General features: G+C 47.4%; 2 protein-coding genes and 1 long non-coding RNA gene across 3 annotated transcripts; all 3 read left to right on the top strand.

The window, feature by feature from the left end:
* Positions 1-1,643, top strand: Hcar1 (hydroxycarboxylic acid receptor 1). Its single transcript, XM_048340923.1, has one exon. It carries the CDS (start codon positions 411-413, stop codon positions 1,512-1,514), a length of 1,104 nt encoding a protein of 367 aa, XP_048196880.1. The 5' UTR covers positions 1-410; the 3' UTR covers positions 1,515-1,643.
* A 117-nt stretch (positions 1,644-1,760) lies between these two features.
* On the top strand, positions 1,761-22,859 carry LOC125349176. Its single transcript, XR_007210474.1, has 3 exons — positions 1,761-3,383; positions 18,818-18,822; positions 22,848-22,859. It is a non-coding gene; the product is annotated as an uncharacterized LOC125349176 (long non-coding RNA).
* LOC125349175 (hydroxycarboxylic acid receptor 2-like) lies at positions 10,368-12,526 on the top strand. Its single transcript, XM_048343038.1, has one exon. It carries the CDS (start codon positions 10,609-10,611, stop codon positions 11,668-11,670), a length of 1,062 nt encoding a protein of 353 aa, XP_048198995.1. The 5' UTR covers positions 10,368-10,608; the 3' UTR covers positions 11,671-12,526.
* Positions 22,860-27,997: the final 5,138 nt, after the last annotated feature.

Below are 27,997 nucleotides of genomic sequence, written 5' to 3'. Positions count from 1 at the left end.
CTGGCACAGACCGAGTGCAGGGTGAAGGAGAGAAGCATAAGCTAAGAATTCTTCTGGGGCTAAATCGAGCCACCCTTTTGCAAGAAGGAATCACCCTCAAGCTGCTTCCCAGAAATGAATACTGACCATGGGAACTGTGTGGGTCTCTGCACACAGCTGTGTAGAGGTTGACTTTCTGGGGTACAAGCAGTTTGTGATCCAAGCTGAGAAGGAAAAGACCTCTCTCTCTCTCTCTCTCTCTCTCATTTACTGGCTGAAGTTTCTGTTATTGGGTGCAGCAGCTGCGTCTCCCCTTTATGTTCTGCATCAGGGGCCCAGCAGCGGGGTGAGCATTGCACGTAAGCCTTGGTGGGGACTCCAAGGGACTTCTCAGCATCCAGGCCACTTGTTGCTCCGCTCCGTGGGCCATCATGGACAACAATGGGTCGTGTTGTCTCCTGGAGGGAGACCCCATCTCTCAGGTAATGCCGCCACTGCTCATTCTGGCCTTTGTGCTGGGCGCTCTGGGCAACGGGGTGGCCCTGTGCGGCTTCTGTTTCCACCTGAAGACCTGGAAAGCGAGCACTATTTACCTTTTCAACCTGGCGGTGGCTGATTTCCTCCTCCTCATCTGCCTGCCCTTGAGGACGGATTATTACCTGCGCCATCGCCACTGGGTGTTCCAGGACCTTGCTTGTCGCCTGGTGCTCTTCATGCTGGCCACCAACAGAGCCGGGAGTATTGTCTTCCTCACGGTGGTGGCCATGGACAGGTATTTCCGAGTGGTTCACCCCCACCACAGAGTGAATACCATTTCCACCCGGGCCGCGGCGGGCGCCGTCTCTGTCCTGTGGGCTCTGGTGGTGCTGGGGACGCTGTATCTCCTGATGGACAGCCACCTGTGCGCGCAGCCCCGTGCCACCTCGTGCGAGAGCTTCATCATGGAGTCGGCCAATGGCTGGCATGACATCATGTTCCAGCTGGAGTTCTTCCTGCCCCTCGCCATCATCGTGTTTTGCTCCCTGAAGGTGGTGTGGCGCCTCCGGCAGAGGCAGCAGCTGGCCAGACAGAGCCGGGTGAGAAAAGCCACGCGCCTCATCATGGTGGTGGCCACTGTGTTCATTACATGCTACCTGCCCAGCGTGCTGGCCAGGCTGTATTTCCTGTGGACAGTGTCCTCCAGCGCCTGTGACCCATCAGTCCACATGGCCCTCCACGTCACGCTCAGCTTCACCTATCTCAACAGCATGTTGGACCCTCTGGTGTATTATTTTTCCAGCCCCTCATTCCCCAAATTGTACACCAAGCTCAGAATCTGCAGGTCGAGGCCCACACGGCCAGGAAACACCAGGGCTCAAAGGCCAGACGAGATGGCAGTTTCAAACCTGTGTCCTAAGAGTTGCTTGAGGGTGAAGAGTTTCCAAAAGCCATCGGATGTGCCGCGGGACTTGCAAATGCTGAATGGCATGAACACTGCCGGGCAGGCAGATGGGCGAGAACGAGGGGCTTTGAAAATGCCCACCACTCTTCCTTAGCTGCTTCATTCTCTCTCTGTGGGACATGAGCTCCACCTTGCTCTACCTTTTGGAGGGTTCCAGTTGATCAAAGTGAGTCAATTGCCTTTTTTTTTCCCCCCTGACAGTCCTGGGGCTTGAACTCAGGGCCACTATTCCTGAGTTTTTCTTTTTTGCTTAAGACCAGCACTCTGCCACTTGAGCCACAGCTTCACTTCCTGCTCGTTGGCAGTTAATAGAAGATAAGAGTCTCTGGACTTCTGTGCCTTGCTGGCTTTGAATAACAATCCTCAGCCTCCTGAGTGAGGCTGGCAGGCATGAAAAAGCGATTGCCACAATAGGGGACAGATGTGCAGGCAATGGAGCATGCGTGTTTTGTGAGTTAGAAGTTGCTCAGCCTCTGTTGTAACTTTAAATGGGGGAGGAAATCAAAGTTTTTCTTAGGTTATAATCCTGCTCTGGGGGCAGTTAATGATCGGAATGTCTTATCAGTGCTTCTTGGCCTCTGACCTTAAATCCTTACTTATCTTGGAAAATAGGAAGTGGATTTGGTTGCTATTTTTATTTCAGGTTGTGTAGATCGGATCTGTGAGTCTTGGTCCCCACCGTTTTCATTTTCCCAGAGGCCCCTCTGCACAGTGTTTGGACTTTCAGGAGCCCAGGAACCACACCAAAACAATCTGTTCTCACCTTCAAGCTCCAGGCTTTTGGGGTTTGTTTTATTTTGTTATCCGCAAATCTTTGCATTTTAAAGAAGTTACTGAGTGATCTGTTCACCTTCTCTTCTGCTTCCCCCAGGGGAAGCTAGAGCTGGGAACAACATCTTTGCTGGCTTTGGGAATGTGCTCAGCCTAGCATAATTGCTTGTGAGTTGAAGTCATTCATTCATTCTTTCATCCATTCTCCAAGTGTTTTGCTGCATAGGTGCTTTGCACCCTCCAGTTCTTTTTACCTGCAGGGACATTGGTCAAAATTGGTGAGACAACAATTTGGAGGGTGGTAGAGATGTTTAAGGCCTTTCACGGATCACTGACTACACTTTCTCTGACACTCTGGGGCAGAAATCGGCCTTTCCCTTTCTTTGCAGGATTCCCTTTTGCACAGATGCTCCCGGAACGCTCAAAATTAGACGATTGTATGAAGTAACACTTTACTCCTTCCTGGAATCAGAAAGGATTCCAGGCCAACCTCAGCTTCTTCTTCATGCAGGAAGTAATGAAAATAGTTCTCAGTTTCTCTAGTACATTTAAAAAAAAAATCCCACAATACTCCCTCACATTAGGACCTAAAAAAAAAAACCACCTCTGGGCTGTCTCTATTATTTCCTTTTTTCAGAAGTGCTTTGTGGCCTGGCAATGAAAAGTAAGATCCATATAGAGTCAGAACTAAGTTTAAATCCTAGCTCAACCACTTATTACACCTGGGATCTTGAGGTAGATATTATTATTATTAATTATTACTACTATCATTAAAATGTTAAATATTAAATCTTTTTAAAAATTATTTTATCTTTTTGGAAACATAGTCACACTATCTAGCCCAAGTTGGCCTTGAGCTGACTACCAAGTGCAGGGATTAAAGGTATGCACCATCATGCTGGGCTTGAGCAATTTTGTTTTTTCCCATAGGTCATGGGGCTTGAATTTAGGGCCTTGGTGCTGTCCTTGAGCTCTTTCGCTCAAGGCCAGCATCCTACACTTGGAGCCACAGCACCACTTCCTGTTTTCTGGTGGTTAATTAGTGATAAGAGTCTCACTGACTTTCCTTCCTGGGCTGGCTTTGAACCACAATCCTCCCATCTCAGCTTCCTGAGTAGTTAGGGTTCCAAGCATGAGCTACTGGTGCCCAGCTATGGGCAGATGTTACTTAAATGCTTTTTCTAAGTTCTTTGTCTGTGTAAAAGAAATTATACCAACACTGGGCAGGTTCAATGGATGTGCTGTCCCAAAGCACAGGACTCAGCTCACTGCTATGTCCGCAGTGTCTCAAACACCCACACCCAGCCAGCCGCTCCAGAAACGCCTGCCGAATGAATGCATGGCTACATGCACAGAGTGCGCAAGGCCGAGGCAAGATGAATGGAGAGAGGGAGGCTGGGCGAATACAGTCATTGCATTCCATGTGCATGGGTGAAAATGGAACCGTGGAACCTGATGGAAGGTGTGACATCTATCAAGGTACATTGTACTTACAAACTGATTTGTTAAATTGAAATCCCTTTGTACAACTTCTTAAAGGTAATAAAAAGATGTAAAGTAAATAAAACAAATAAAAGAGAAAGCCTGAGGATCTGTATCTGGAGATAAGGGCTCCATGGTTTTTTTTTTTGTTGTTGTTGTTGTTGTTGTTTTTGGTGGTGGAGGGGGGGTCGGTTGTGGGGCTTGAACTCTGGGCCTGGGTGCTATCCCTGAGCTCTTCAGTTCAATGCTAGCACTCTAGCACTTGAGCCACAGAACCACTTCCATTTTGGGGTCGTTAATTAGAGATAAGAGTCTCACACGGGGCTGGGGATATAGCCTAGTGGCAAGAGTGCCTGCCTCGGATACACGAGGCCCTAGGTTCGATTCCCCAGCACCACATATACAGAAAACGGCCAGAAGCGGTGCTGTGGCTCAAGTGGCAGAGTGCTAGCCTTGAGCGGGAAGAAGCCAGGGACAGTGCTCAGGCCCTGAGTCCAAGGCCCAGGACTGGCCAAAAAAAAAAAAAAAGAGTCTCATGGACTTTCCTGCCCAGCCTGGCTTTGAACCATGATCCTCAGATCTCAGCATCCTGAGTAGCTGGGATTACAGGTGTAAGCCACCGGTGCCTGGCAGTGCTCTATGTTTTTACACATAAAGAAACCGAGTCCCAAACGATTTCCCTTGCAGCTCAGAGCTCCTAACCAGCTACTTGGCAATCACAAGCTGAATTCCCTGCCTCCCAGCTGTGCAACAGGGGAACTGAGGATTTCTATCCCAATAAAAGACCATGGCCTTGAACTCAGGGGCTGCAGAGCTACCAGGATCCAGTTAGATCTCTGGAGTAAAAGGAATTTAAATGCGCTGATACCTGTCCCGAGGAATCGGAGTACTCACACCTGTAATCCAACTCAGGAGGCTGAGATTTGCAGATCATGGTTTGGTTTGAAGCCAGCTAGGGCAGGAAAGTCCATGAGACTCTTACCTCCAATGAATCACCAGAAAATGGGAAATGGTGCTGTGACTCAAAGTGTAGAGCACTAGCCTTGAGCAAAAGAGCTCAGGGACAGCATTCAGGTCCTGAGTTCAAGCCCTACTACTATCAAAAAGAAAAAAGAAAAGTCCTATGGAGCAGGCTGGGGCCTGATGCAAGACCTGGACTTGTCTCCGGGCCCTGGAATCCATAGAAGCTTCTGATGTGACTCAAGAGCTGCTCATCCACAATCGGCATCGCAGCCAGCACAAGATGGCTGCAGGACTCGTCCCACAGCCCAGCCTGATAGAAAGGGGAAAGGCAAAGCCAGAGCCCTGTTCAGTGAGAATTCCAGATGTAAAGTGTTAGAGCAAACACAGGGCCTTGCAAGCTAGGCAGATGGAGAGGGAGAGGGAGAGGGAGAGGGAGAGGGAGAGGGAGAGGGAGAGGGAGAGGGAGAGGGAGAGGGAGAGGGAGAGGGAGAGGGAGAGAAAGGGAGAGGGACAGAGAGAGAGAGAGACAGAGACAGAAAGAGAGAGAGGGAATATAAGAATGGAGACAGGCTTACAAGGACCTAATCTGTCTGTATTCAACTTCTAATCTGTCTCTATTTAACTTCAAGAGTCTTGAACTACAAAATGAGCATTTCTCCCCACCCCCCCTTTTTTTTGACAGTCCTGGGGCTTGAACTCAGGGCCTGGGCTCCGTCCCTGAGCTTCTTTTCTCAAGGCTAGCACTCTACCACTTGAGCCACAGCACCACTTCTGTTTTTTCCTGTTTATGTGGTACTGAGGAATTGAACTCAGGGCTTCATGCATGCTAGACAAACACTCTACCACAAAGCCACATTCCCAACCCCTGTTCCTTCCTTCTTTCAAAGAATAGAAACTAACCACTAGCCACCAGCTCTGTGGCAGGCACAGACCTTCCATGTGAGTTTAGCCTGGCTGAGCTCCTAGTGGAGAAATCCAGTTGAGCCCAATCAATCCAGAGAAATAGTATAATGGTGATTTTAGTTTTCAGCCACTATTTTCACGGAGGTTTGGTGAGCACACACAGACAAGTAAAATAGAACTCCCAGCTTAGTCAGACTAGATGTGAAATAGTTAACTACTAAGCATTTCTAAGTGTCTGTTTTCCAGTCTTGGAATGGAGTTGATAATTCCAGCACCTTTCTCACAGGATCTGTGAGCAAAGTGAGATCACATTTTCAGGTCCTTAAGGACAAGCCTGACACAGCCAGCAGTTGATAAATGATAGCTAATATTATCAGTTGATTTTGTTGTTTGTTTTTGCCAAACAATACCAGAACTCGAACTCAGAGTCTCACTTTACCACTTGAGCCAAGCCTCCAGCCTGTTTTTTTGCTGGCTAATTGGAGATGGAGTCTCAAGAACTTTTCTGCTTTGGCTAGCTTCAGACAGATCTCAGATCTCAGCATCCTGAGTAGCTAAGGTTAGAAGCATGAATCATCAAGGATTGGCTTGCTAAGAGGTTTTTATTGTGCACTGCTGAGGATTGAACCCAAAGCTTCCTTCATTCTAGACAAATGTTCTATCACTGAACCTCATTCCTAGATCTATTCTTTTTAATTTTTTTTGTCTGTCCTGGGGCTTGGACTCAGGGTCTGAGCACTGTCCCTGGCTTCTTTTTGCTCAAGGCTAGCACTCTACCACTTGAGCCACAGCATCACTTCTGGTCATTTTCTGTATATGTGGTGCTGAGGAATAGAACCAAGGGCTTCATGTATATGAGATGAGCACTCTACCACTAGGCCATATTCCCAACCCTATTATTTTTAATTTTAAAAAATTGTTTGGCAAAAACCATCCCTGGCAGGAAAGTTTGTGAGACTCTTTATCTCCAATAAACTACTCAGAAAAAGCTGGAAATGGCACTGTGGCTCAAATGGTAGAGAGCAAAAGAAGCTCAGGGACAGCACCCAGGCCCTGAGTTCAAACCCCAGGACCAGCAAAATAAATAAATAGTTTGGCAAGTTGGGCCTGTGTGTTTCCTATAATCCTAGCTACGTGAAGGCTGAGATCTAAGGATAGATTCAAAGCCAGCCCAGGTAGGATGGTCTGTGAGACTCTTATCTCCAATTAACCATCAAAAAGGCAGAAGTGGGGCTGTGGCTCAAGTGGTAGATCACTAGCCTTGAGTTAAAAGCTCATGGCCAGTACCCAGGCCCTGAGTTCAAGCCCCAGGACCAGCACACACACACACACACACACACACACACACACACACGCACGCACGCACGCACGCACACACACACACACACACACACGAGTTTTCCAAGCACTGTGGTGCACAGCTGTAGTCCCAGTTATGCATGAGTCTGAGCAGGAGGATCCTATGAGCCCAAGAAAGAAAGTTAAACAAACATGGCTCAGTCCAGTTCATGGCACCCCTTCCAGCAGACCTAGAAGTAACCAGGCTTGGATATTTGAGTGGGCTGTGGGAGTCAGACAGGTAAAATTTCCACCAGACAGTGGATTCACTCCCTGCCCTGGAAATGATTCATTATAACAAGTTTCTGTACAGCTCATGCAGTAGTAAGAACCAAAATAAAGACATGCAAGAAGGACCTGAGCACGTCCAAACACGCCTGCTGTGCAGAGGGAAGACTGGAAATTCCGTGGCAGGCTTCAGAACACCAGGGGAGCCTCCATGCACAAAGTTGCAGTGAGCAACTTTGGTTTGGAATCAGAGCAGGTGACAGCTGAACAAAGGCGTGAAGAGGCCTCGTTCCTCAGTTTACCTGGAGGAAGCAGAGGGCTGAGGAGGCTAAGCTTGTTAATGATAGAACAAACTGCAGGTTCTCTGTGTGTGTGTGTATATGTGTGTGTGCGTGTGTGTGTGTGAGAGAGAGTGAGAGAGCTGGTACTTGAACTTGAACTCAGGGCCTCATGCTCTTGCTTGGCTTTTTTTTTTCCATGGGTGCTCTACCACTTGATCCATACCTCCATTTCTGGCTTTTTGATGTTTAGTTGAAGATAAGAGTCTCATGAACTTTTCTGTCTGAGCCGGCTTTGAACTGTGATACTCAGGTCTCAAGCCTCCTGAGTAGCTACGATTATAGGCATGAGCAACAGCACCCAGCTCTTGTCCTTTTTTTTTTTTTTTTTTTTTTTTTTTTTTTGCCACTCAGGGCCTGAGCACTGTCCCTGGCTTCTTCCTGCTCAAGGCTAGCACTCTGCCACTTGAGCCACAGCGCCGCTTCTGGCCGTTTTCTGTATATGTGGTGCTGGGGAATCGAACCTAGGGCCTCGTGTATCCGAGGCAGGCACTCTTGCCACTAGGCTATATCCCCAGCCCAGCTCTTGTCCTTTTTCAAACTTAACAAAACCTGTTATTTTTTTTCCAAGCTTTTACATGACTAATGTTTGGGGGAAAAAAATATATATATATGCATAAACTTGAAAAGGTAGGAAGGAGGGTCTCCTGTAAATTTGAGCTCCCAGAAGTAACTACTGTGACTAAATAATGTGATTTTAATATTCTTAAAGAAGACCTTCCTGGACACTGACAAATCCACATTTATCCAAGAAAACAAACAAATAAATAAAGCCTAGTATCGTGCATAGCAAAGATAGGAACCAATGCCAGTCATTTCAACACAATTGCAGGAGGCTGCCTAATAGATAAGGCAAGAAGATAATAGCAGGCGGTGTGCCTAATGGTTAGCACCATGGGCTTCGAAGTCAGTGCCAGATTCCAACACAAATTCTACTTTCATGAGCCGAGTGGCCTTGCATACATAACAATCTCTCTGAGCTTCTCCATCCTTTTGAAATTAGAATCCATCAGCGCCTCTTGTTTATGAGCTACAGTCAGAGAGTGGAGCAATGGAATCTATTTAAACCTTTGTGTTCAGAGTCTGGCACATTGGAAATCTTCACCATCCTCTCCTCTTCTTTGTATTCCTCTTTGCCATCTTCACTCTGTTGTACTGTGAAGGGTCTACACAGCCCCTATTATTGAGCAACTAAAGGAATGGGTATCCAATTCTACCTCAAAGTAGAGAAATATGATCTAGGAACCTCTTGCACAGCAAAAATTCATGAGTCCATAATATCCACGGCAATTACACACACACACACACACACACACACACAAGAAATTGTGTGGGACATGGTGTCTTTTCACAAGGCAGAGCTAACACCCTCTTAGGCCATGTAGCTACAAATCTGATTTTATAGAAATGAGATCTTAGGCACAAGTGACTCACGCCTGTAATCCTAGCTGCTCAGGAGACTGAGATCTGAGGATCTGAGGATAGGGATTTGAAGCCAGCCCAAGCAGGAAAGTCCATGAGACTCTTATCTCCAATAAACTACTCTGATCAAGTCAGATGTGGTGCTGTGGCTCAAGTGGTAGAGCACTAGCCTTGAGCTCAAAGAGACTGGGGGGTGGGTGGCAATCAGGCCCTGAGTTCAAGCCCCAGGACTGGCAAAAATAAACAAATAAATAAAATCACTTAAGCACCAAATGTGTAAAAATACAAATTTGTAAAAATACAAACAAAAAGATCCAAACTCCCTTCCTTCCTTTTTAATTAAACCCAGGATTATATGTATGCCAAACATGATCTCTATTACTGAGCCCACACACCAGCCCAGCTGTGTGTGTGTTTGTGTGTGTGTGTGTGTGTGTGTGTGTGTATACCAAGACTTGAACACTTCCAATCTACTTTTGGGCTGGGGATATGGCCCAGTGGCAAGAGAGCTTGTCTCGTATACATGAGGCCCTGGGTTCGATTCCCCAGCACCACATATACAGAAAACGGCCACAAGTGGCGCTGTGGCTCAAGTGGCAGAGTGCTAGCCTTGAGCTAAAGGAAGCCAGGGACAGTGCTCAGGCCCTGAGTCCAAGGCCCAGGACTGGCCAAAAAAAAAAAAAAAAAAAAAAAAAACCAATCTACTTTTATGCTTACTAATTAGAGCTATGAATCTCTCAGGCTTTTTTGCTCAGGGTGGCTTTGAATCCTGATCCTCCAATCCCAGCCTCCTCAATAGCTAGGATTACAGATGTCAGCCACTGGCTCTCAGTTATTTTTGTGTTTGTTTTCTTTTTCTTTTCATTCTTTTCTTTTCTTTTTGCCAGTCCTGGGGCTTGAACTTAGGGCCTGAGCACTGTTCCTGGCTTTGTTTTTGCTCAGGGCTAGCACTCTACCACCTGAGCCACAGCGCTACTTCTGGCTTTTTCTGTGTATGTGGTGCTGAGGAATGGAACCCAAGGCTCCATGCATGCAAAGTAAGCACTCTGCAGCTAAGCCACATTCTCAGCTCCTGTGTTTGTTTTCTTAACCCAGAGATGACTTGCAGAGTTCTGGCGGGGGCAAAGCAGCCTACATCTGTACAGAGAGCTGGCATAGATAACACGCTCCAATTCTCCTGATAGGCTATATTCTTCTGCTATATTCTCAGCCTTTCCAAAAAGAATCATGTACATGCTGCTGTTTTCTCAATCAGACACACACTAAGATTTCTCGTTTATTCTTAGTGCTTTTGGAACACAGGGCTGTTTATTTTTGCTGCTGCTTCTCTGTGGACAGTGCATGCACCCTCCACTGCTAAGTATTTAATCCGTACACACGGATACAGCCTTCCCCAAGAGTTGTTCCTGTGTTTCACTCATCTGCAAATTCTAGCTGGCTTGCCTAAACTTATTCTTTATCTTTTGAAAGAAATGTGTGGGGTTCCTGTCTGCCCAGGGGATTTTTTATTACTTGTTTATGCAAACAGCAGGTTGCACAAGAGCCTTTCTTGCTTGTCTTTTTTTTTTTTTTCTAAAAGTGATTTCGCAGTTTCCTGGTAACCATTCAGTCATCTCTTTCAACACCCTGAAATGACATAAAGGCGAGCTCCTAGCCACACGTTCCCCATACGGACACACACACTTCTTTCCTTCGGCATTGGCTAGGTGAGGCACCCTGGAGCCGACAAACCAGATTCCCCCCATGAGCCCGGCCAACCACTCTCTGGTGATCCACGGTAAGAACTGCTGTGTGTTTCGAGATGACTTCATTGCCAAGGTGCTGCCGCCCGTGCTGGCGCTGGAGTTTGTGTTTGGACTCCTGGGCAATGGCCTGGCCCTGTGGATTTTCTGCTTTCATCTCAAGTCCTGGAAATCCAGCCGGATTTTCTTGTTCAACTTAGCCGTGGCTGACTTTCTCCTGATCATCTGCCTGCCACTCCTCACAGACAACTACGTGAAGAAATGGGATTGGAAGTTTGGCGAGGTGGCCTGCCGGCTCATGCTCTTCATGTTGGCCATGAACCGGCAGGGCAGCATCATCTTCCTCACCGTGGTGGCCGTGGACCGGTACTTCCGCGTGGTCCATCCCCACCACCCACTGAACAGAATCTCCAACCGGACAGCGGCCATCATCTCCTGCTTCTTGTGGGGGGTCACCATCGGCCTGACTGTCCACCTGCTGTACAAGGAGATGCTGACGGAGAATGGAAAGGCCAAACTCTGCAGCAGCTTCAGCATCTGCGAGACCTTCCGCTGGCACGATGCCATGTTTCTCCTGGAGTTCTTCCTGCCCCTGGGCATCATCGTGTTCTGCTCGGCCAGGATCATCTGGAGTCTGCGCCAGCGGCAGATGGACAGGCACGCCAAGATCAGGCGAGCCATCAACTTCATCATGGTGGTGGCCATCGTCTTCATCATTTGCTTCCTACCAAGTGTCGCTGTCCGGATCCGCATCTTCTGGCTCTTGTACACTTCGGGCACCAGGAATTGCGATATCTACCGTTCAGTGGACTTGGCATTTTTCATCACGCTCAGCTTCACCTACATGAACAGCATGCTGGACCCTGTGGTGTATTATTTCTCCAGCCCATCCTTTCCCAACTTCTTCTCCACGCTGCTCAGCCGCTGCTCCCACCAGGCGCCGGGAGAAGCTGAGAATCACCGGAGCACCAGTGTGGAGCTGACGGGGGAGCCAAGTATTTCCAGGACTGCCCCCGATGCACTGATGGCAGACTCCAGTGAGACCTGGGGACCCTCTCGTTAAAATAGCCACACCAAGAGAACAAAAGGGGAGTGGGGAGGGAAGGCGGATTGTCACCAAGGACTAAGATCTCTGGAGACAACAATCTGTCTATCGGACAGAGTAACAGCATTGGATGTGGGCCTGTGTGGTTTCCTGAAACTTCCAGATTCAGAGAATCAAGATGTAGGGAAACAGTTGTGTGGTGGAGTGGGTGTCTTCAGGCATTGGAAACTTTCTGCTTAATCCCCCCAACGCTTGATGCAGGAGGGGCTGGAGCTGGGCCCCCAAGTGTCTCCATCTCAGGTTGCCCATTCACACCTGTGACTAGTTGGCCCCTTTTCTTCTCCCGCCTCGGGCACAGGCTGCAGTCCAGCCTGTTTGTGAGGCCCTGTGGTGGATCATTAGAGCCAGGAGACTGGAGGGGGAGGCTCTGGAAAGTTCAGTATTATGACACAAGCCAGTAGTACCACCTGGGTTCCTTGGGACCGGCTTGCCTTTCCAGCCTGGCTGGGGCAGACAGGGAGCAGATGAAGCAATCCTGAAGCTTAGGCGCAGGTCTGAGTTTCCAGCAGTGCTGAGACTGGGGAAATGGCCCAGAAGGGACAGTGCTGTGCCAATGGCCCCTGGTCTCCACCTGTCACTGAGCCGTGGCTCCCTATTAACACATATTTGTGGTTGAGCCTTTGAAAGGCTTCCAGGAAGAGAATCACTTCCCAATTCTGCTTTTACCCTGAAAAGGGAAAATATGTCCAGTGGTGGGGAGATAGAGGGGAGGAGGGCAGATTCCTCCTTCATTTCCTTGTATTGCTGGACTTGTATAAATCTACCATTTCAATAAATCTTCATCGGGGCAGTCTAGTGTTTCATGTCTGGGTTATGGTTCACAGAAATGGACTTCTTACTTAAGAAGAGACCTTTATGAGTTGTTAACTATGTCCTGGTAGAAAAAAAATAATACAGTATGGAAGAACATGGGCAGTAACTTCTATTCTGAGACAACTAAAAAACAGAATTATGAAGGACAGAGGCTAGAAAAGGGCTGGGAAGAAATTCAACTAAAAAATGTTTCATTTGCAAGGTGGCAGAGATAAGACAATCAGAGCTCTTGACGTTTTTTTCTTATACTTTGGTGAACCCAGCTATTAATATTTGTGTATGTAAAAAAGGGAATCGGCCCAGAGTGTTCTACTTTCTTTTTCTGCAGGCAGGGAAGGAAGGGCTGCCCATGGAAAGGTCTCAGTTCCCCATGCGGCAATGGAAAGGAGATGCTCTGGTTTGGGCTGTGAGCAGTCCAAGTTTCTGTTGTGCTTTCATTTCCATTTTCTGTCACTCCTCTGTCCAGAGAGCAAGACAGGCGTGTTCCAACCCTCTCACTTGGGTACAGATAAGGACTCCAGATCCTCAGGGCCAATGACAATAACAAGGTCAGTAGTCTTGAGTGTCTTGAGTGTGTGGGTTTCCTTGTCCAGCAGCTGGGTGGGGTAGAAAGTGGAAAGCAAGGATCTGCGGCAGAGATAGCAGAGACAGTGGAAAGGAAGCAAGTGGGAGGAAGCAGGGAATTCCCCAGCGGGGTTGTGTGAGTCAGCCAGGAGCTCATGGTGTTAGAAACTCCACAATCACATGTGTTCATTTACTCAGCCATTTTACCCCCCCCCCCCCTTTTTTAAACATAGTAAGTACCAAGTCTGTGCCAGGTGCTGTTTTGAGTGGAGAAAGAGGCAGCAAATGGTTTTTGCACTGAACTCACATCTAAGACAGAGAGGCCGGAATGAAGGAATGAATGGCAAGCAGCAATGATTATCATGAGGACAGCATAAAAGGGGCAGTGGTGGGGGGTTCAATCACTGGGAGGGGGTGAATGTCTAAGAAGACTTCAAGGAAGAAGTGATCTTGAGCTGAGCCATGAATGACAAAACAAGCAAGGAATGAAAACAAAAAACAAAAAACAAAAAACAGGAGAAAGACTTCACTAAGGGCAGACACGCTGGGGTGAGAAATACTTTGACACAAGCGTGAATGTGTCAGTGTCCTGTGGCTATTTTGGCGTGTAACTATCACAAAGAGGGAGGCTTTAAATAATAGCCATTTATTCTCTCCCAGGTTTTAGAGATCAGAAGTCCAGGATGAAAGTGCTAGCTCCTGCTGGAGGTCCCTCTGCCTCATGCCAACCTCCATGCTTGCCAGCAGCCTTTGGCTTGTAGGCACCTCAGCCTCCCATGGCCTAGTTTTTGTGATGTCTCTGTAACTTCTCTTTCTCTGTCTCTAATAAAGGTACTTGTCTAGGCTGGAGGTGTGGCCCAAGTGGTAGAGTAACTGCCTAGCCAGTGCCAGGCCCTAAGGTCAAAACCCTGTATCACACGTTATTTTGGTTGGTTGGTTTATTTGTCTTTGTGGCACCGAACATCCAAATCTGGGCCTCAGGCACAGTAGTAGCAAGTGCTCTACTGCTAAGCCCTGGCTCTCTTTTCTTTTTGTGCCAATCCTGAGGCTTGAGCTCAGGGCCTCGGATCTGTCCCTGAGCTTTTTCCTTCGAGGCCAGCGCTCTTTCCACTTGAGCCACAGCACCACTTCTGGCTTTTTGGAGAAAAGAGTCTCACAGACATTCCCGCCTAGGCTGGCTTTGAACTGTGATCCTGGGATCTCAGCCTCCTGAGTAGCTAGGATTACAGGCATGATCCACAGTTGCCTGGTTAGTTTTCATATTTATACTGGGGACTGCAGGGGTGTGTTCCCACCATTAGGGGCAGGCACTGGTGGCAGTGGGTGGGGGCGTGGTGGCCCCTGGGGACTGAGGGGCACAGCCGTAGTAGGGAGACCCAGAAGCTGAAGGACAGGACCAGCCCCGTGGTGGTCCTGGGATGTTCTCGGGATGGTAGAAGGTCTGCGTGCGACCTTGGCCTTGGCAACAGGATCAAGGGTCTGTTTATTTTTATTTTTTTTCCTTTTCTTTTCTATTTATTTATTTATTTTGGCCAGTCCTGGGCCTTGAACTCAGGGCCAGAGCATTGTCCCTGGCTTCTTTTTGCTCAAGGCTAGCACTCTACCACTTGTGGCACAGTGTCACTTCTGGCTGTTTTCTATATATGTGGTGCTGGGGAATTGAACCCAGGGCATCATGTATACGAGGCAAGCACTCTTGCCACTAGGCCATATTCCCAGTCCAAGGGTCTGTTTAAATTGGGCAGAGGTATGCTCTCTGCCAGGTGTTCCTCAGACAAATGGACAAAATAAATGAGTGTGGAGAGGGCAGCCATCATTAACCCCCAGGAAGCAACTGAGCTCACACTGACCTAACTCATTCTGCTGTGGACCTCCGGATATGTGTTCTACGATGTTTAGAAAGCCGGTCTCCAGAAGGAGAGTTTGCTACTATGTGAGATGTGGCTTCATTGACTTGGGGCAGAGTTCCCCTTCGGCAGGCAGAGCGGAGAGAGTACTGTGAGGTCAGTTCAGGGCCTTGTTGTCCGTTTTCGACCAGTGCTGAGTCCTCTTTGGACTACACTGTAGCATGGCCCCGATCTACTCACCTGTCCTGAGGGGTTTGCACAGGGCCATGGAGGCATCAGGGCCTGACCTGTAGTGCAGCCCCTCCATCCCATCTGAGGCAAGGCGTTCTATTCTGGGCTCTTAACAAACATGAACACATGAGGCCTGGGCTGCCCTCGGCATCCACGGCTGTCAGTGGGTACTGAGGATGGAATGTGGTGTTCGCACAGCAACTCCGCAGAAAGAGAAAACAACTGGGCCACCGTGGAGAGAAGACACTGAACAACTTCCTCTGATCGCCATCAAGGATGGCATCTGAAACTGGCAGTGGCGGGGTGGGGGGAGGGGGGAGGGGGCAGCCCTGGCCTCTGTGTGTGGACACGAGGATCCTTCCATCCTGTCAGTCATGTCGGAGGTGGGAATTGAGGCTTGGAGAGCTTGAATAAGTTGTTCAAGTAAGAGAAGACAGGTCATGAGTTCAAGCCCCAGCACCCCACCAAAAAAAAATAGGAGATTAGCATGCAGAGGCACCATAGGAAACCCTGCAGAGGCGGGAGGGGGGTAGAAAGTCAGGGAAAGCTGACCCAGAGACCCTGACTTTGAACTTGAGGACACTCATGTCTATGTGGAAGCCCCCAGGCTGTACTGCAGGGGCCTTGTCTGGGTTTTTCCACTCTATACCTCCATTAGCCTGATAGTGCCAAAACTCAGCCGGAACACCATGTGTGTTTGTATAAAAGCACTTATCTCCTGTAAATCTGAAGAGGATTTCACATAAGGCCTGCTGTGCTCCACAGCAGAGCAATTTGACTTCATTAAAAGTTGACTTTTCATAGGTAAACATACCCCAATGCTCCCTCCAGCTACCCCGCTACCTTTGGTTTAATGAAGAAAACAGATTTCAGAATTCATTAGAATGCAGCATCTAAAACAGCCTGCCAAGGGAATGAACTGACGGGTGTCAGTCATCACTTTTAAAAGTAAATTATGGGGAGGGAGGAATGAGGGACGAGGTAACAAACAGTACAAGAAATGTATCCAATGCCTAACGTATGAAACTAACCTCTCTGTACATCAGTTTGATAATAAAAAAATTTTTTAAAGTAAATTATGGGGGCTGGGAATGTGTCTTAGTGGTAGAGTGCTTGCCTGGCATGCATGAATCCCTGGGTTCGATTCCTCAGCACCACATACACAGAAAAAGACAGAAGTGGTACTGTGGGTTCAAGTGGTAGAGTGCTAGCCTTGAGCAAAAGAAGCTCAGGGACAGTGTTCAGGCCCTGAGTTTAAGCCCTAGAACTGGTACAAAAAAAAAAAAAAAAAGTAAATTATGGCCAATGCAGAAAAACAAGCTTCTGCAATATTCTTATTAACTGTTGCGCCTGACAAAGAATTTTTCTTTTCTGTCAGTCGTGGGGCTCGAACTCAGGGCCTTGGGCATTGTCCCTGAGCTTTTTCACTCAAGGGTAGTGCTGTACCACATAAGCCACAGCTCTACTTCTGGAATTTTGGTGGTTTATTGGAGATAAGAGTCTTATGGACTTCCCTGCCCGGGGCTAGCTTTGAACTGTTATCCTCAGATCTTAGCCTCCTGAGTAGCTGGGATTACAGGCATGAGCCACCAGCTAGCAAGTGGGTATTCTATAAGAAAAACTATAAGCAATGTGAAATTCTTTCAGGCAGCTCCTGGGGAAGGCATGGATGGGAACACCGGGGGAGAGAGGGAGGGAGAGAAGTAAAATTTTAGAGAAGTTCTCATCTTTATTGGGGTCTGAGTGGAAGGAAAGTTACATAATACACAAAGTATACACTTGTCTTTGGGACACAGAGTTGCTTACACCCTTGACCTTCTTGAGTGATGGGTGAAAGGAATCTCTATTCATTTATTTTTAAGACAAGATGTTGCTATGGAGCCCAGACTGGCCTCAAATTTACAATCCTCCTTCCCCAGCCTCCTCAGTTGCATGTGAGCCACCATGGCGAACCAAATGTCTCCCGTGACACAGTCTCCAGTTCTAGATGGAAGAGCTTTGAAGATACTCAGTCCCTTTGGAGTGCTTTTCTGCCAGGCTGGCTTCCACAGATCTCAGCCTCCTGAATAGCTGGGATTACAGACACAAGCCACCCGTTCCAGGCTTGGCAAGCTGGTTTTTTGACTGGCTCTGAAATGAGTCTATTTTCTGGGACTGAGCTTGTCCGTATCTCATGAGATCTGTTGCTACCTCAGGAGGGACAGTGTCAGATTTGAATGAAACCTCTGATTGGAGTCCAAAACCCCACACACAAACCTAGAGACTCTCCTGGGGTGGCAAGTGTGAGAAGTGTGTGGCCCTGTAGAAAACAATTCATTCTCTGTCTAGGGAGTCAACACACCAGAGAGCTGAGAGGAGGGTGGACTTAGGAAGAGGGCAGGGAAGATGGTGGAGACATCCCTCCAGGAGCAGAGCAGGGGTCTGTCCAGAAGGAAATAGGAAGGCTTGCCCTCCCTGAGCCTGAGAACTCAAGCTGTAGGAAAGGGTGAAAAAAAAAAAGTTTGACTACATAAACATCCCAGTGATCTGATGACAAAGAATACCGATTCAAATAATGGGGCTGGAGAAATATTTGCAATACAAATAATGGTAATCAAGCTCCCTTGAGGGTGCAAAGCACCTTTTTTTCTTCCTTCCTTCTACATGAGAAAGCTCCTCGATGTGTAAACAGCAAGGATCTCAATGGCCACAGTGCTCACTGAGAGTCAAGCTGTGCCTCTGAGGCAGAGCCAGGCTCAGCCTCTCCCATTGGACGAAAGCCGGAAGCCAAATGGGCACTACCTAATGACACTGTATAAAGTGACACTGTGTAAAGCAACCGCCAATCGAGAAACGGACCCTGCCTATATAAATAGACCATTAACACAGGAGCTAAACTAGATGGGGGACCAGTGTGTGAGGAGAAACCCAAATTCAACAGCAGTAAGAAAGTTGTAAATGGAAGCAGCAACATCTGGCTTTTCTATCCATCAGACTGACCCCTAAGTCAAACCCATTGCTGGCAGGAATATAGAGGAAAGGGGATGGTTCCACTAGTGACCCTTTGCAGCCATTTGGGAAAGCAATCTGGCAATGTCCGCTCAAGCTGAAACTGAAGATACTCTTTGACCTACTAAACCTCACTCCTGGGAATCTATTCCAAACATAGAAAAACACCAATATTTAAGAACAAGAATATTTATTGGAGTATTGGTGTGTGTGTGTGTGTGTGTGTGTGTGTGTGTGTGTGTGTTAGAAAAACAATCACAGAGTACCTGCCCACTGAAAGGAAATGATTGAATAAATCCCTCATATGGAATACTGCGTAGCCATGAAAAGGAGTTAGCACCTCTGCTTTGCAGTGTTTCCACCAAGTGTTATGGTGAAGAAGACAAGAGGTGGATGATGTGAAAAGTGGAGCTGTGGCTCAAATGGTAGAGCGCTAGCCTGGAGTGGATAAAGCTGAAGTAAATTTGATTAAGGTACATCATATGCATGTGTAGCAAAAAACCACTCCATTAAATTAGCCTTGGCTAATTTAAAAGAGTGAGTTAGGGGCTGGGAATGTGGCTTAGTAGCACAATGCTTGCCTTGCTTGCATGAAGCCCTGGGTTCGATTCCTCAGCAACACATATATAGAAAAGGCCAGAAGTGGCTCTGTGGCTCAAGAGGTAGAGTGCTAGCCTTGAGCAGAAAGAAGCCAGGGACAGTGCTCAGGCCCTGAGTCCAAGCCCAGGAATGGCAAAAAAAAGTGAGTGAGTTAAAGAGATCTGTCATAAATCATAGTGACTAGCTAAGGACCTTTTCTTGCCACACATGGACCCACAGAGAAGTAGGAGGGATGCTTATCAGCCAGCTGCATCAGCCATTCCCCAAGGACCGTATATTCCCAAATATCATGCTGGGCACTGTGAGTATTTACAGCTTGATCTGTCAGTTACAATTCTGTAGAAAAAGCTCACAGAGGCACATGGACAATATTCACAGTTAAACTCCAACTCTTTGTTTTTTTTGTTTTTGTTTTTGTTTTTTTGGCCAGTCTTGGGGCTTGGACTCAGGGCCTGAGCACTGTCCCTGGCTTCTTTTGCTCAAGGCTAGCACTCTGCCACTTGAGCCACAGCACCACTTCTGGCCATTTTCTGTATATGTGGTGCTGGGGAATCGAACCCAGGGCCTCATGTATACGAGGCAAGCACTCTTGCCACTAGGCCATATCCCCAGCCCCAATGGTACAAGTTTCTTTGTCTCTTCTTTTGGTACTGGGGATCGAACCCAGGACGTTGTACTTGCTAGGCAAGTGCTTTGCCACTGAGCTACATCCCAGCCCACTAAACTCCAACTCTTCTGATGGCTTTCCAACAAGTTTGCAAAGAGGTCTATGTTTGGTGTTTTGTTGGCTTTTTTATGGGGCTGGTTCTGGGGCTTTAACTCAGAGCCTGGCACTGTCCCTGAGGTTTCTTTTTCTTTGTATTTTTTTCTTTTTGCCAGTCCTGGGGCTTGAACTCAGGGCCTGGGCACTGTCCCTGAACTTCTTTTGCTCAAGGCTAGCACTCTACCACTTGAGCTACAGTGCCACTTTTGGCTTTTTCTGTTTATGTGGTGCTGAGGAATCGAACCCAGGGCTTCGTGCATGTTAGGCAAGCACTTATCTCTTCAAGGCCAGTGCTTTCCCACTAGAGCCACAGCCCAACTTCAGGGTTTTTGGTTGTTAATTGGAGATAAGAGTCTCACAGACCATCTTGCCCAGGCTGGCTTTGAACCAAGATCCTCAGATCTCAGCCTCCTGAGTAGCTGGGATTACAGGCATGAGCTACCGGTGTTTGGCTAATGCAGTGGGTTTTGGCCCCTTGTTGCTCAGTGGCTCCGCGATCCTGAGGAGGAGCCTCCTCTCTCCTCCCTGAGAACGCAGCTGAACCCGTCTGGGCCCCACCTTGCCGCATCCCTCACCAGCCCCGGGTTCTCAGGGGTGGAGAGAGGCCCAACGTGTCTCCCCGCCCTCTACTTTCTGTGCCTGGTCATGTGGAGCCCTTGAACTCATGACAGCATTGAGTGCTACTGACCTTTTCACTTCGAAATGGCAGATGTAGTCAGATGGCTCACACCTGCCATCCTAGCTACTCAGCAGGATGAGCTCTGAGGATCACGGCTCAAAGCCAGCCCGGGAAGAAAAGCCCCTACGAGATTCTTTTTTTTTTTTTTTTTTTGCCAGTCCTGGCGCTTGGCCTGAGCACTGTCCCTGGCTTCTTTTTGCTCAAGGCTAACACTCTACCACTTGAGCCACAGCGCCACTTCTGGCCATTTTCTGTATATGTGGTGCTGGGGAATTGAACCCAGGGCCTCATGTATATGAGGCAGGCACTCCTGCCACTAGGCCATATCCCCAGCCCCCCCCCCCCCCCCACGAGATTCTTATCCCCAATTAACCACTCAAAAACCTTGGGGCTGGGGACACACACCAAGGTTCAGAAACAGCAAGACAAGGTCTAGGTTTTGGGGGGGTTTTTTGGTTGTTTTTTTTTTTTTTTTTGGTCAGTCATGGGACTTGAACTCAGGGCCTGGGCACTGTCCCTGAGCTCTTTTTGCTCAAGGTTAGTGCTCTACCACTTCGAGCCACAGCATCACTTCTGGTTTTATTATGGTTAATTGGAGATAAGAGTTTCACAGACTTTCCTGCCCAGGCTGGCTTTGAACTGTGATCCTTTGATCTCAGCCTCTTGAGTAGCTAGGATTCTAGGAGTGAGCCACCAGTGCCTGGCAGGTGTTGCAGTTTTGTCCAAATGGGAACCAGAATCCTAAGACAAATGGTAGCCATTTGTTCATAACTGTGTCTCTCACTGGATGGAAAAGACAACAGGATGGATTACAATAGCTTAAGCAGCAGGCGGTGTGTGTGTGTGTGGTGGGGGGATCTTCTCAGCTTGTAGGTAAATAACTCATGATAAAGAATTCTCAGCAGCAAGCCAGGCACTAGTAGCTACTTGGGAGACTGAGACTTGGAGGACCAGAGTTTGAGGCTAGCCCAGGCAGTGAAGTTTGTGAGACTCCTTCTCCGGCCGTGGTGTAAATGAATGCCTGTCATTCTAAACTATGTGAAGGCTGAGATCGGGTGGGTTAAAGTTCTAGGCCAGCCTAATCAGAAAAGTCTGCAAGGCCCCATCTTAATACAGGAAAACAGGAAAGGGTGTTATATGTCTATAATCTCAGCACATCTGAGAGCCTCAACTGGTTGGACTATGTGCCAGATGAGTGCCTTGGCAGGAGCTGAAAATATCTGAAAAATAAGCAGCGAAAAACCGCGCTGGGGCGTGGCTCAGTAGTCAGTCACCTGCCTAGCAAGTGCCAGACCCCGAGTTCAACACCAAGTACTGCTAGAAAAAAACTAAAATAAATAAATACATAAAAGTAAAACCCCCAGCAGCATCAAATTCTGAGTCAAGGAAGGACTGTGTGTGAGATTCCCAGGATAACCCACGTCCCACACTCCGACCTCTCTAACCAGCCTGGCTCAGTGTTTCGGAAAACAGGACAGACCAGCTCTTGGTGCAATATTCAATAATTATGGAGTTGTCAGTTGTGAGCGCTACAGGTGAGGCGGAGTCATGGGAGCAGGCTGGGAGCTTTTGCGGTTTCTCTCAGCCTTGCAATGATTCCAGGACTCTGTAAACCCAGTCTCAAACTTCGTGTAACTTGTGCTTTCTGTCTGACCTTCTGCATGGGCCCTTCCCATTTCAAAGTCAGGGTGACTTCCATACTATGGCTCACACTCACTCAGCTTTCTTGCTCATGACTGGTGCTCTACCACTTCAGTCACTCCTCCAGCCTAGCTTTTTACTATGGTTTTTTTTTTTTCCTTCTTTTGAACTCTGGGGCCTACTTGCTGTCCCTGGGGTCCTTTGCTCAAAGTTAGCCCTCTACCACTTGAACCACAGTGCCACTTAGAGCTTTTCTTGAGTAGTTTATTGGAGGTAAGAGTCTCATGACCTTTCCTGTCCCAGGCTGGCTTCCACCTGCGATTCTCAGATCTCAGCCTCCTGAGCAGCTAAGATTACAGACATGAGTCACTGGCATCAGCCTGTTTTGTTTGTTTGTTTGTTTTGCCAGTCCTGGGGCTTGAACTCAGGGCCTGGGCTCTGCCCCTGAGCCTCTCCATGCTCAAGGCTAGTGCTCTACTATTTGAGCTACAGCGCCACTTCCAGCCCTTTCTGTTTATGTGATATTGAGGGTTAGTGGTAGAGTGCTTGTCTAGCATGGTTATTCTTTTTAAAATGGAACTTAGAGAACTTCTCTGCCTGGGTTGGCCTCAAATTGTGATCCTTCATTTTCAGCCTGCCAGTCCCTCAGCTAGAATTAGACATAAGTCACCAGGAGTTGCTTTGACTTCTTTCATTCTTGTGCTTCATTTCTTTTTATTTTAGCACACTTACTGGTTATTTTGGAAACAGCTCACATTCCAGATGACAATTTACGAGTCATTAATTAATCGCCCTTCCTTCCTTCTCTCCTTCCTCCCTCCCTTCCTTTCTTTCTCCTCTTCCTTTCTTTCTTCTGTGTGTGTGTGTGTGTGTGTGTGTGTGTGTGTGTGTGTGTGTTGGGGGGCAGGGAATGAAAAAGGGTGATGGAACCCAGGGCCTTGTGCTAGACAAATGCTTTGACACTGAGCCACGCCCCCCAGCCCTCAGGTTGACTTTTCTGCATCACTAGTCTTTGGCTGTGAGACAGCAGAGAGTAAACCAGCAGTTCCTTCTCTGCAGCCTTTCCCCTCACACTTGAGTGGCTCTGGAACTTTCCAGCAGGACTCTGTAGAAGACTCCTGCTATTGCACAAAGAAAGACTTCAGAGTCTTTCAGAGAATGTGGGTGGGCTTGGAGGTGGCTGTCCCAGGATAAAGCGAATGCTTGCGATCCTTGCTGCGTTTGCTCTTACTTTTCATTCTTGGCTCTTAGACCAAAGCCATTGTGTAATGTGCAAACTACGAAAATAAATGACTGGAGTCCTCTGTAGGAAAAAAACAAAACAAAACCTGTTTCACAGCTGGCAGATTAAGAGAACTGGGTCCTGTGCTTTGCGGATGGAGGCGTCACGGGTCCTCATGCAGACCGCAGGAAAGCAGCCAGGTCCGATTTTTCACACAGAGAATTTCTAGCACGGAGGGGAACTGCCTCAGTCTGGCCTCCAAAACTCAGCTAGGGGGCTCGGAATATGGCCTAGTGGCAAGAGTCCTTGCCTCGTATACATGAAGCCCTGGGTTCGATTCCTTAGCACCACATATATATAAAAAAAGGCCAGAAGTGGCGCTGTGGCTCAAGTGGCAGAGTGCTAGCCTTGAGCAAAAAGAAGCCAGGAACAGTGCTCAGGCCCTGAGTCCAAGCCCCAGGACTGGCAAAAACAAAACAAAACAAAACAAAAAAAAAAACTCAAAACTCAGCTAGGAATTGAGGAATTCAATAGGTCTGGTGAGAAAAGAGGTGATTTGTTTAGTAATGACCCTTAAGTACTTGTCCTCTGGAATGTGAGCTGCTTCCAAAGCAACCAGTAAGTGTGCTAAAATAAATAAAATAAAACACAAAATCCTGCTGACTTCAAGAGAAATTCCAGGGTGAGAAGACTGCGTTCATCCAGAACACCTACCAGGCTGACTGGAGCCTGGGAGCCCAGCACAGGAAAAGAAGATGAAAGTGTGTGTGTGTGTGTGTGTGTGTGTGTGTGTGTGTGTGTGAGAGAGAGAGAGAGAGAGACAGACAGACAGACAGACAGAGACAGAGACAGAGAGTTTGAACTCAAGGCCTCTTCCTTCCTAGGCAGGTGCTCTTCTAAGTAAACAGTGTTACCTATCTCCATGCAGAGGGCTTTGCAGCACCCAGTTGCCAGATGTGGCCAGCTGGGCTGTGCAGGAATGGGGGTTGGAGGCAGAGGAGGCGGAAGTGGGGCCATCTGAATGGAGAGCTGGAAGCTCACAAGGCCCTTTTCTTAATAACAATACAGAAGGGGTGGTGACAGGACATCATGATTTCTGCACAACTAGAAAGGAACTGCCCACTCTGTCAGAAGTTGAAGTCAGTGCTCCTGGCCGGGTGGCTTTCATCCATGCCTGTCCTGTGTGTAACCAGCTTGTCTAAAACCCAGGTTTTCCCCTCCCTTCCAATCCCAACTTCTTTCTGGCACTAACCTGGTTTGGGTCACCAGCAATAAACTCCTTTATTCTCTCTAAAAAGTGATCTTGGGGGCTAGGGATATGGCCTAGTGGCAAGAGTGTTTGCTTCATACATATGAAGCCCTGGGTTCAATTCCCCAGCACCACATATACAGAAAATGGCCAGAAGGGGCGCTGTGGCTCAAGTGGCAGAGTGCTAGCCTTGAGCAAAAGAAGCCAGGGACAGTGCTCAGGCCCTGAGTCCAAGGCCCAGGACTGGCCACACACACACACACACACACACACACACACACAAAAAGTGATCTTGGTCTCTGCTGACCTGAGTTGCCATAACACTACCACTTGAGCCAGTCCTCCATCCTTCTCGTGTTGGTTTTTTTAAAAAATTATTATAACCCCATATTTTATTAGTATATGTAAATACATAAAATAATGGGCTTCGTTATGACATTTTCACACACGTATATGACCTACTTTGATGACTTTCACCCCCTTCCTCCCCATTTTATAGATGAAGAATTCGGTTCTTAATAAGGTTTAGTAGCTTACCTCCTCTGGCCACACTGGTAGCAGGAGGCAGACCCAGCCCTGACCAGGCCAACCAACCTCTTCACTCATTTGCACACAATAGGTTCTGTGCACACCACCAAAACATTTAGAAAACCAATAGTATTGTGTCACATACCACTCACAACTCTTCTACTCAGATATGCTAGCTTTTGACCTCTTGGTCCTATTTTTAATGTTTCCTTTTTCTTTTTGTTTTATATAGCACATGTTTTGGTATATTTGTAAGGTTTCTACATATAACAATGTATTTCTCTATAACATATCCATAGTGGCTACATTTGATTTAACCATCCTTCCCAAATTGGCGACATGTAAGTGGTTTCTAGTGCGGATTATAAGGTATGCCATTTGGTAGATTGCAAAATCTGTCAAGTCCTGATGAATATCTCCCTCTCATTAAGAGGTAGAATCCGTTTTTCCATTCCTCAACGATGTGTTGGCCATATGTCTAGTTCATATTCTGTTATTGTAACAATTACTTAGAATCAGGTAATTTGTGGAGAAAAGAGGTTTCTTTCGGCTTGCGGTTCTAGAGACTGGGAGATTGAAGATCAGGTGCTACATGTGCTGAGGGCCTCTTGCTACTTCAAACCATGGAAGAAAATAGAAGGGCGTGTTCTGTGTCTGAGAGAGAGCGAGACACAGAGAGAGAACCTCTAATAGCTTCTTCAGGGGAAACTGGACTGTTCACATCTGTACACACTCGTGTGAGCACACAACATATTATTATCCTTTTCATCCTAAATTGCTGCTGACTTTCATCACTGCTGGTTTAGTGGCACTTTTAGATAACACACATGAAGCACACCCTTCTTTAGCTTTCTTTTCAAGATTTTTTCTGTCTTCCTACTTATTACTTCTTGTTGGTTATTTTTGAGGTGCAGTCTTGCTTGACACCCTGGACTGTGATTCTCAGGCTCAAGCTTCCGCTCATGGCTGGGATGAGGTACCCCCCCCTCCCCCAGCCATTGTACTTCCCTTATAGCTGGAAAGCCACAGTGCCCATCGAAACCTTTTTTTCTTAAATTTTACTCTTGCTCTCTTTTTTTTTTGTTTGCTTAGGCTGGCCCCAAACCACAATGCTCCAAATCTTACTTGCTGAGATTACAAGCTTGAATCACTGTACTGGGCCAAATGTCTGATTTAGAATTCACTTCCAGTTATTCTTAGCCAATTTTCTTTCCTGATTTTGCCTGTCATGGGGCTTGAACTCTGGGCCTGGGCACTGTCCTTGAGAAATTTTGCTCAAGGTGGGCACTCTGCCACTTTGAGCCACAGTACCACTTCCAGTTTTCTGGTGGTTCCTTGGAGATAAGAGTCTCATGAACTTTCCAAGGCTGGCTTTGAACTGTGATTCTCAGATCTCAGCCTCCTCAGTCACTAGGAATAGAAGTGTGAGCTACCAGTACCCGGCTTAGCCACTTTTCTTTTCCTTTCTTTTTGGGGTGCTAGGCTTCTCATGACGGCTGGGCTGACAGACACATCATAGTATGCCCAGATTCTTTGCACTGAGATGGTGTCTCATGGACTTTTCTGCCTGGGCTGGACTGGAACAGCGATCCTTTAGATCTCAGCCTCCTATATAGCCAGGATTACTGGTGCTCAGCTCTGAATTATGTGGAAAACTTATGAACAGTATTATAATGTTGTCAATTTGTGGTTACTTAAGAGTCACTAAAAAGAGAAAGACACAGTAACACACGTTTGTTAGACATGCTAACATCACATGATCAAAACATCAACAACTGCAGGGCACATGACATTATGGAGTAAGAAAAAGAGGAAAGAAATTTTGTAAATGATTACTTCTGCTTTTGAGGTATGAAATACAGTACATGGTGAGTAATGTATCCTTTCAAGACTCCAAAAATATGAACAAATCTATATAAAGAATGTAAGAAAAAAACTGGTTGACAATAATTTTGGTTTTGAAGTAGTATTATTTCCTTCCTATTCATTACATAATCTCTTTGACCACAAACAGTATATGTGTGTGTGCCAATACTGGGATTTAAACTCAGCGCCTGCATGCTATCCCTTAGCTTTTTCACTCAAGACTGGTGCTCTACCACTTGAGCCATAGCTCCACTTCTGGCTTTTTATTGCTTAACTGGAGGTAGGAGTCTCACAGACTTTCCTACCTGGGCTGGCTTTGAACTGCAATTCTCAAATCTCAGCCTCCGGAGTAGCTAGGATGATTGGTAAGAGCTACTAGCACCTGACTTTGACCTTGTATCTTGATAGATTCTTGAGTCCCTAGAATAGTTTTGGTGACAGGAGGGCCTTTTGTTGTAAACAAAGCTTCTCTCAGTGGGCCCCTGGATGGGGGCTGATCTCTTAACTCAAAGATAATTTATCAAAAACTATGCAAGTGGGATGGGAATATGGCCTAGTGGTAGAGTGCTTGCCTCGCATACATGAAGCCCTCCCTGGGTTCCATTCCTCAGCACCATATACATAGAAAAGGCCAGAAGTAGTGCTGTGTGTGGCTCAAATGGTAAAGTGCTAGCCTTGAGCAAAAAGAAGCCAGGGACAGTACTCAGACCCTGAGTCCAAGCCCCAGGACTGGCAAAAAAAAAAAAAAAAACCCAAAAAACTATGCAAGTAGCTAAGTGTCAGAGCCTCACATAGGTAAACCTAACTACTCAAGGCTGAGATCCGGCGGATTGAGGTCCAAAGCCAGCCTGGATAGAGAAATCTTCTAGACTCCCTCTCCAAAATAACCAGCAAATGGCTGGGCTGAGGGTATGGTTCAAGTGGCAGAGTGCCAGCCTGGGGTAGCTTGAAGCCTTGAGGCCCTGAGTTCCAGCCCTAGTACTGGGCTAGAGAGAGGAGGAGACAAACAAAGAAACCCCTAAAACTGTGCCAAGTGAAGCTGTGGTTTGCTTCAGTGGATGTTTGGAGTGCTTGAGGCCTTGGGTTCCATTCCTAAGGCTTGTGTGCATGTACACACACACACACACACACACACACACACACACACACTGCAAAGGCAGGCCCTACTGTGCTTCTGTAAGCTTAGGAAACAGCTCCAAATCTACAGAGAAACAGGGGAGTTCTGTGTCTCACCAGGTCAGACCCCCCCCAAAACCCCCCTTCCCAGGCAGTGGAACACCCACCAAACCTCTCC

This window comes from Perognathus longimembris, chromosome 3 (genome assembly GCF_023159225.1).
Source record: "Perognathus longimembris pacificus isolate PPM17 chromosome 3, ASM2315922v1, whole genome shotgun sequence".
NCBI lineage: Eukaryota > Metazoa > Chordata > Mammalia > Rodentia > Heteromyidae > Perognathus > Perognathus longimembris.
Note: the sequence above shows the minus strand (reverse complement) of the source record. Positions and strands in the feature narration are given on the sequence as shown.

What these genes read in the sequence shown, in the direction of transcription:
- LOC125349175 (XM_048343038.1), top strand. Translation starts at nt 10,609, where the DNA reads ATGAGCCCGGCCAACCACTCTCTGGTGATCCACGGTAAGAACTGCTGT.
- Hcar1 (XM_048340923.1), top strand. Translation starts at nt 411, where the DNA reads ATGGACAACAATGGGTCGTGTTGTCTCCTGGAGGGAGACCCCATCTCT.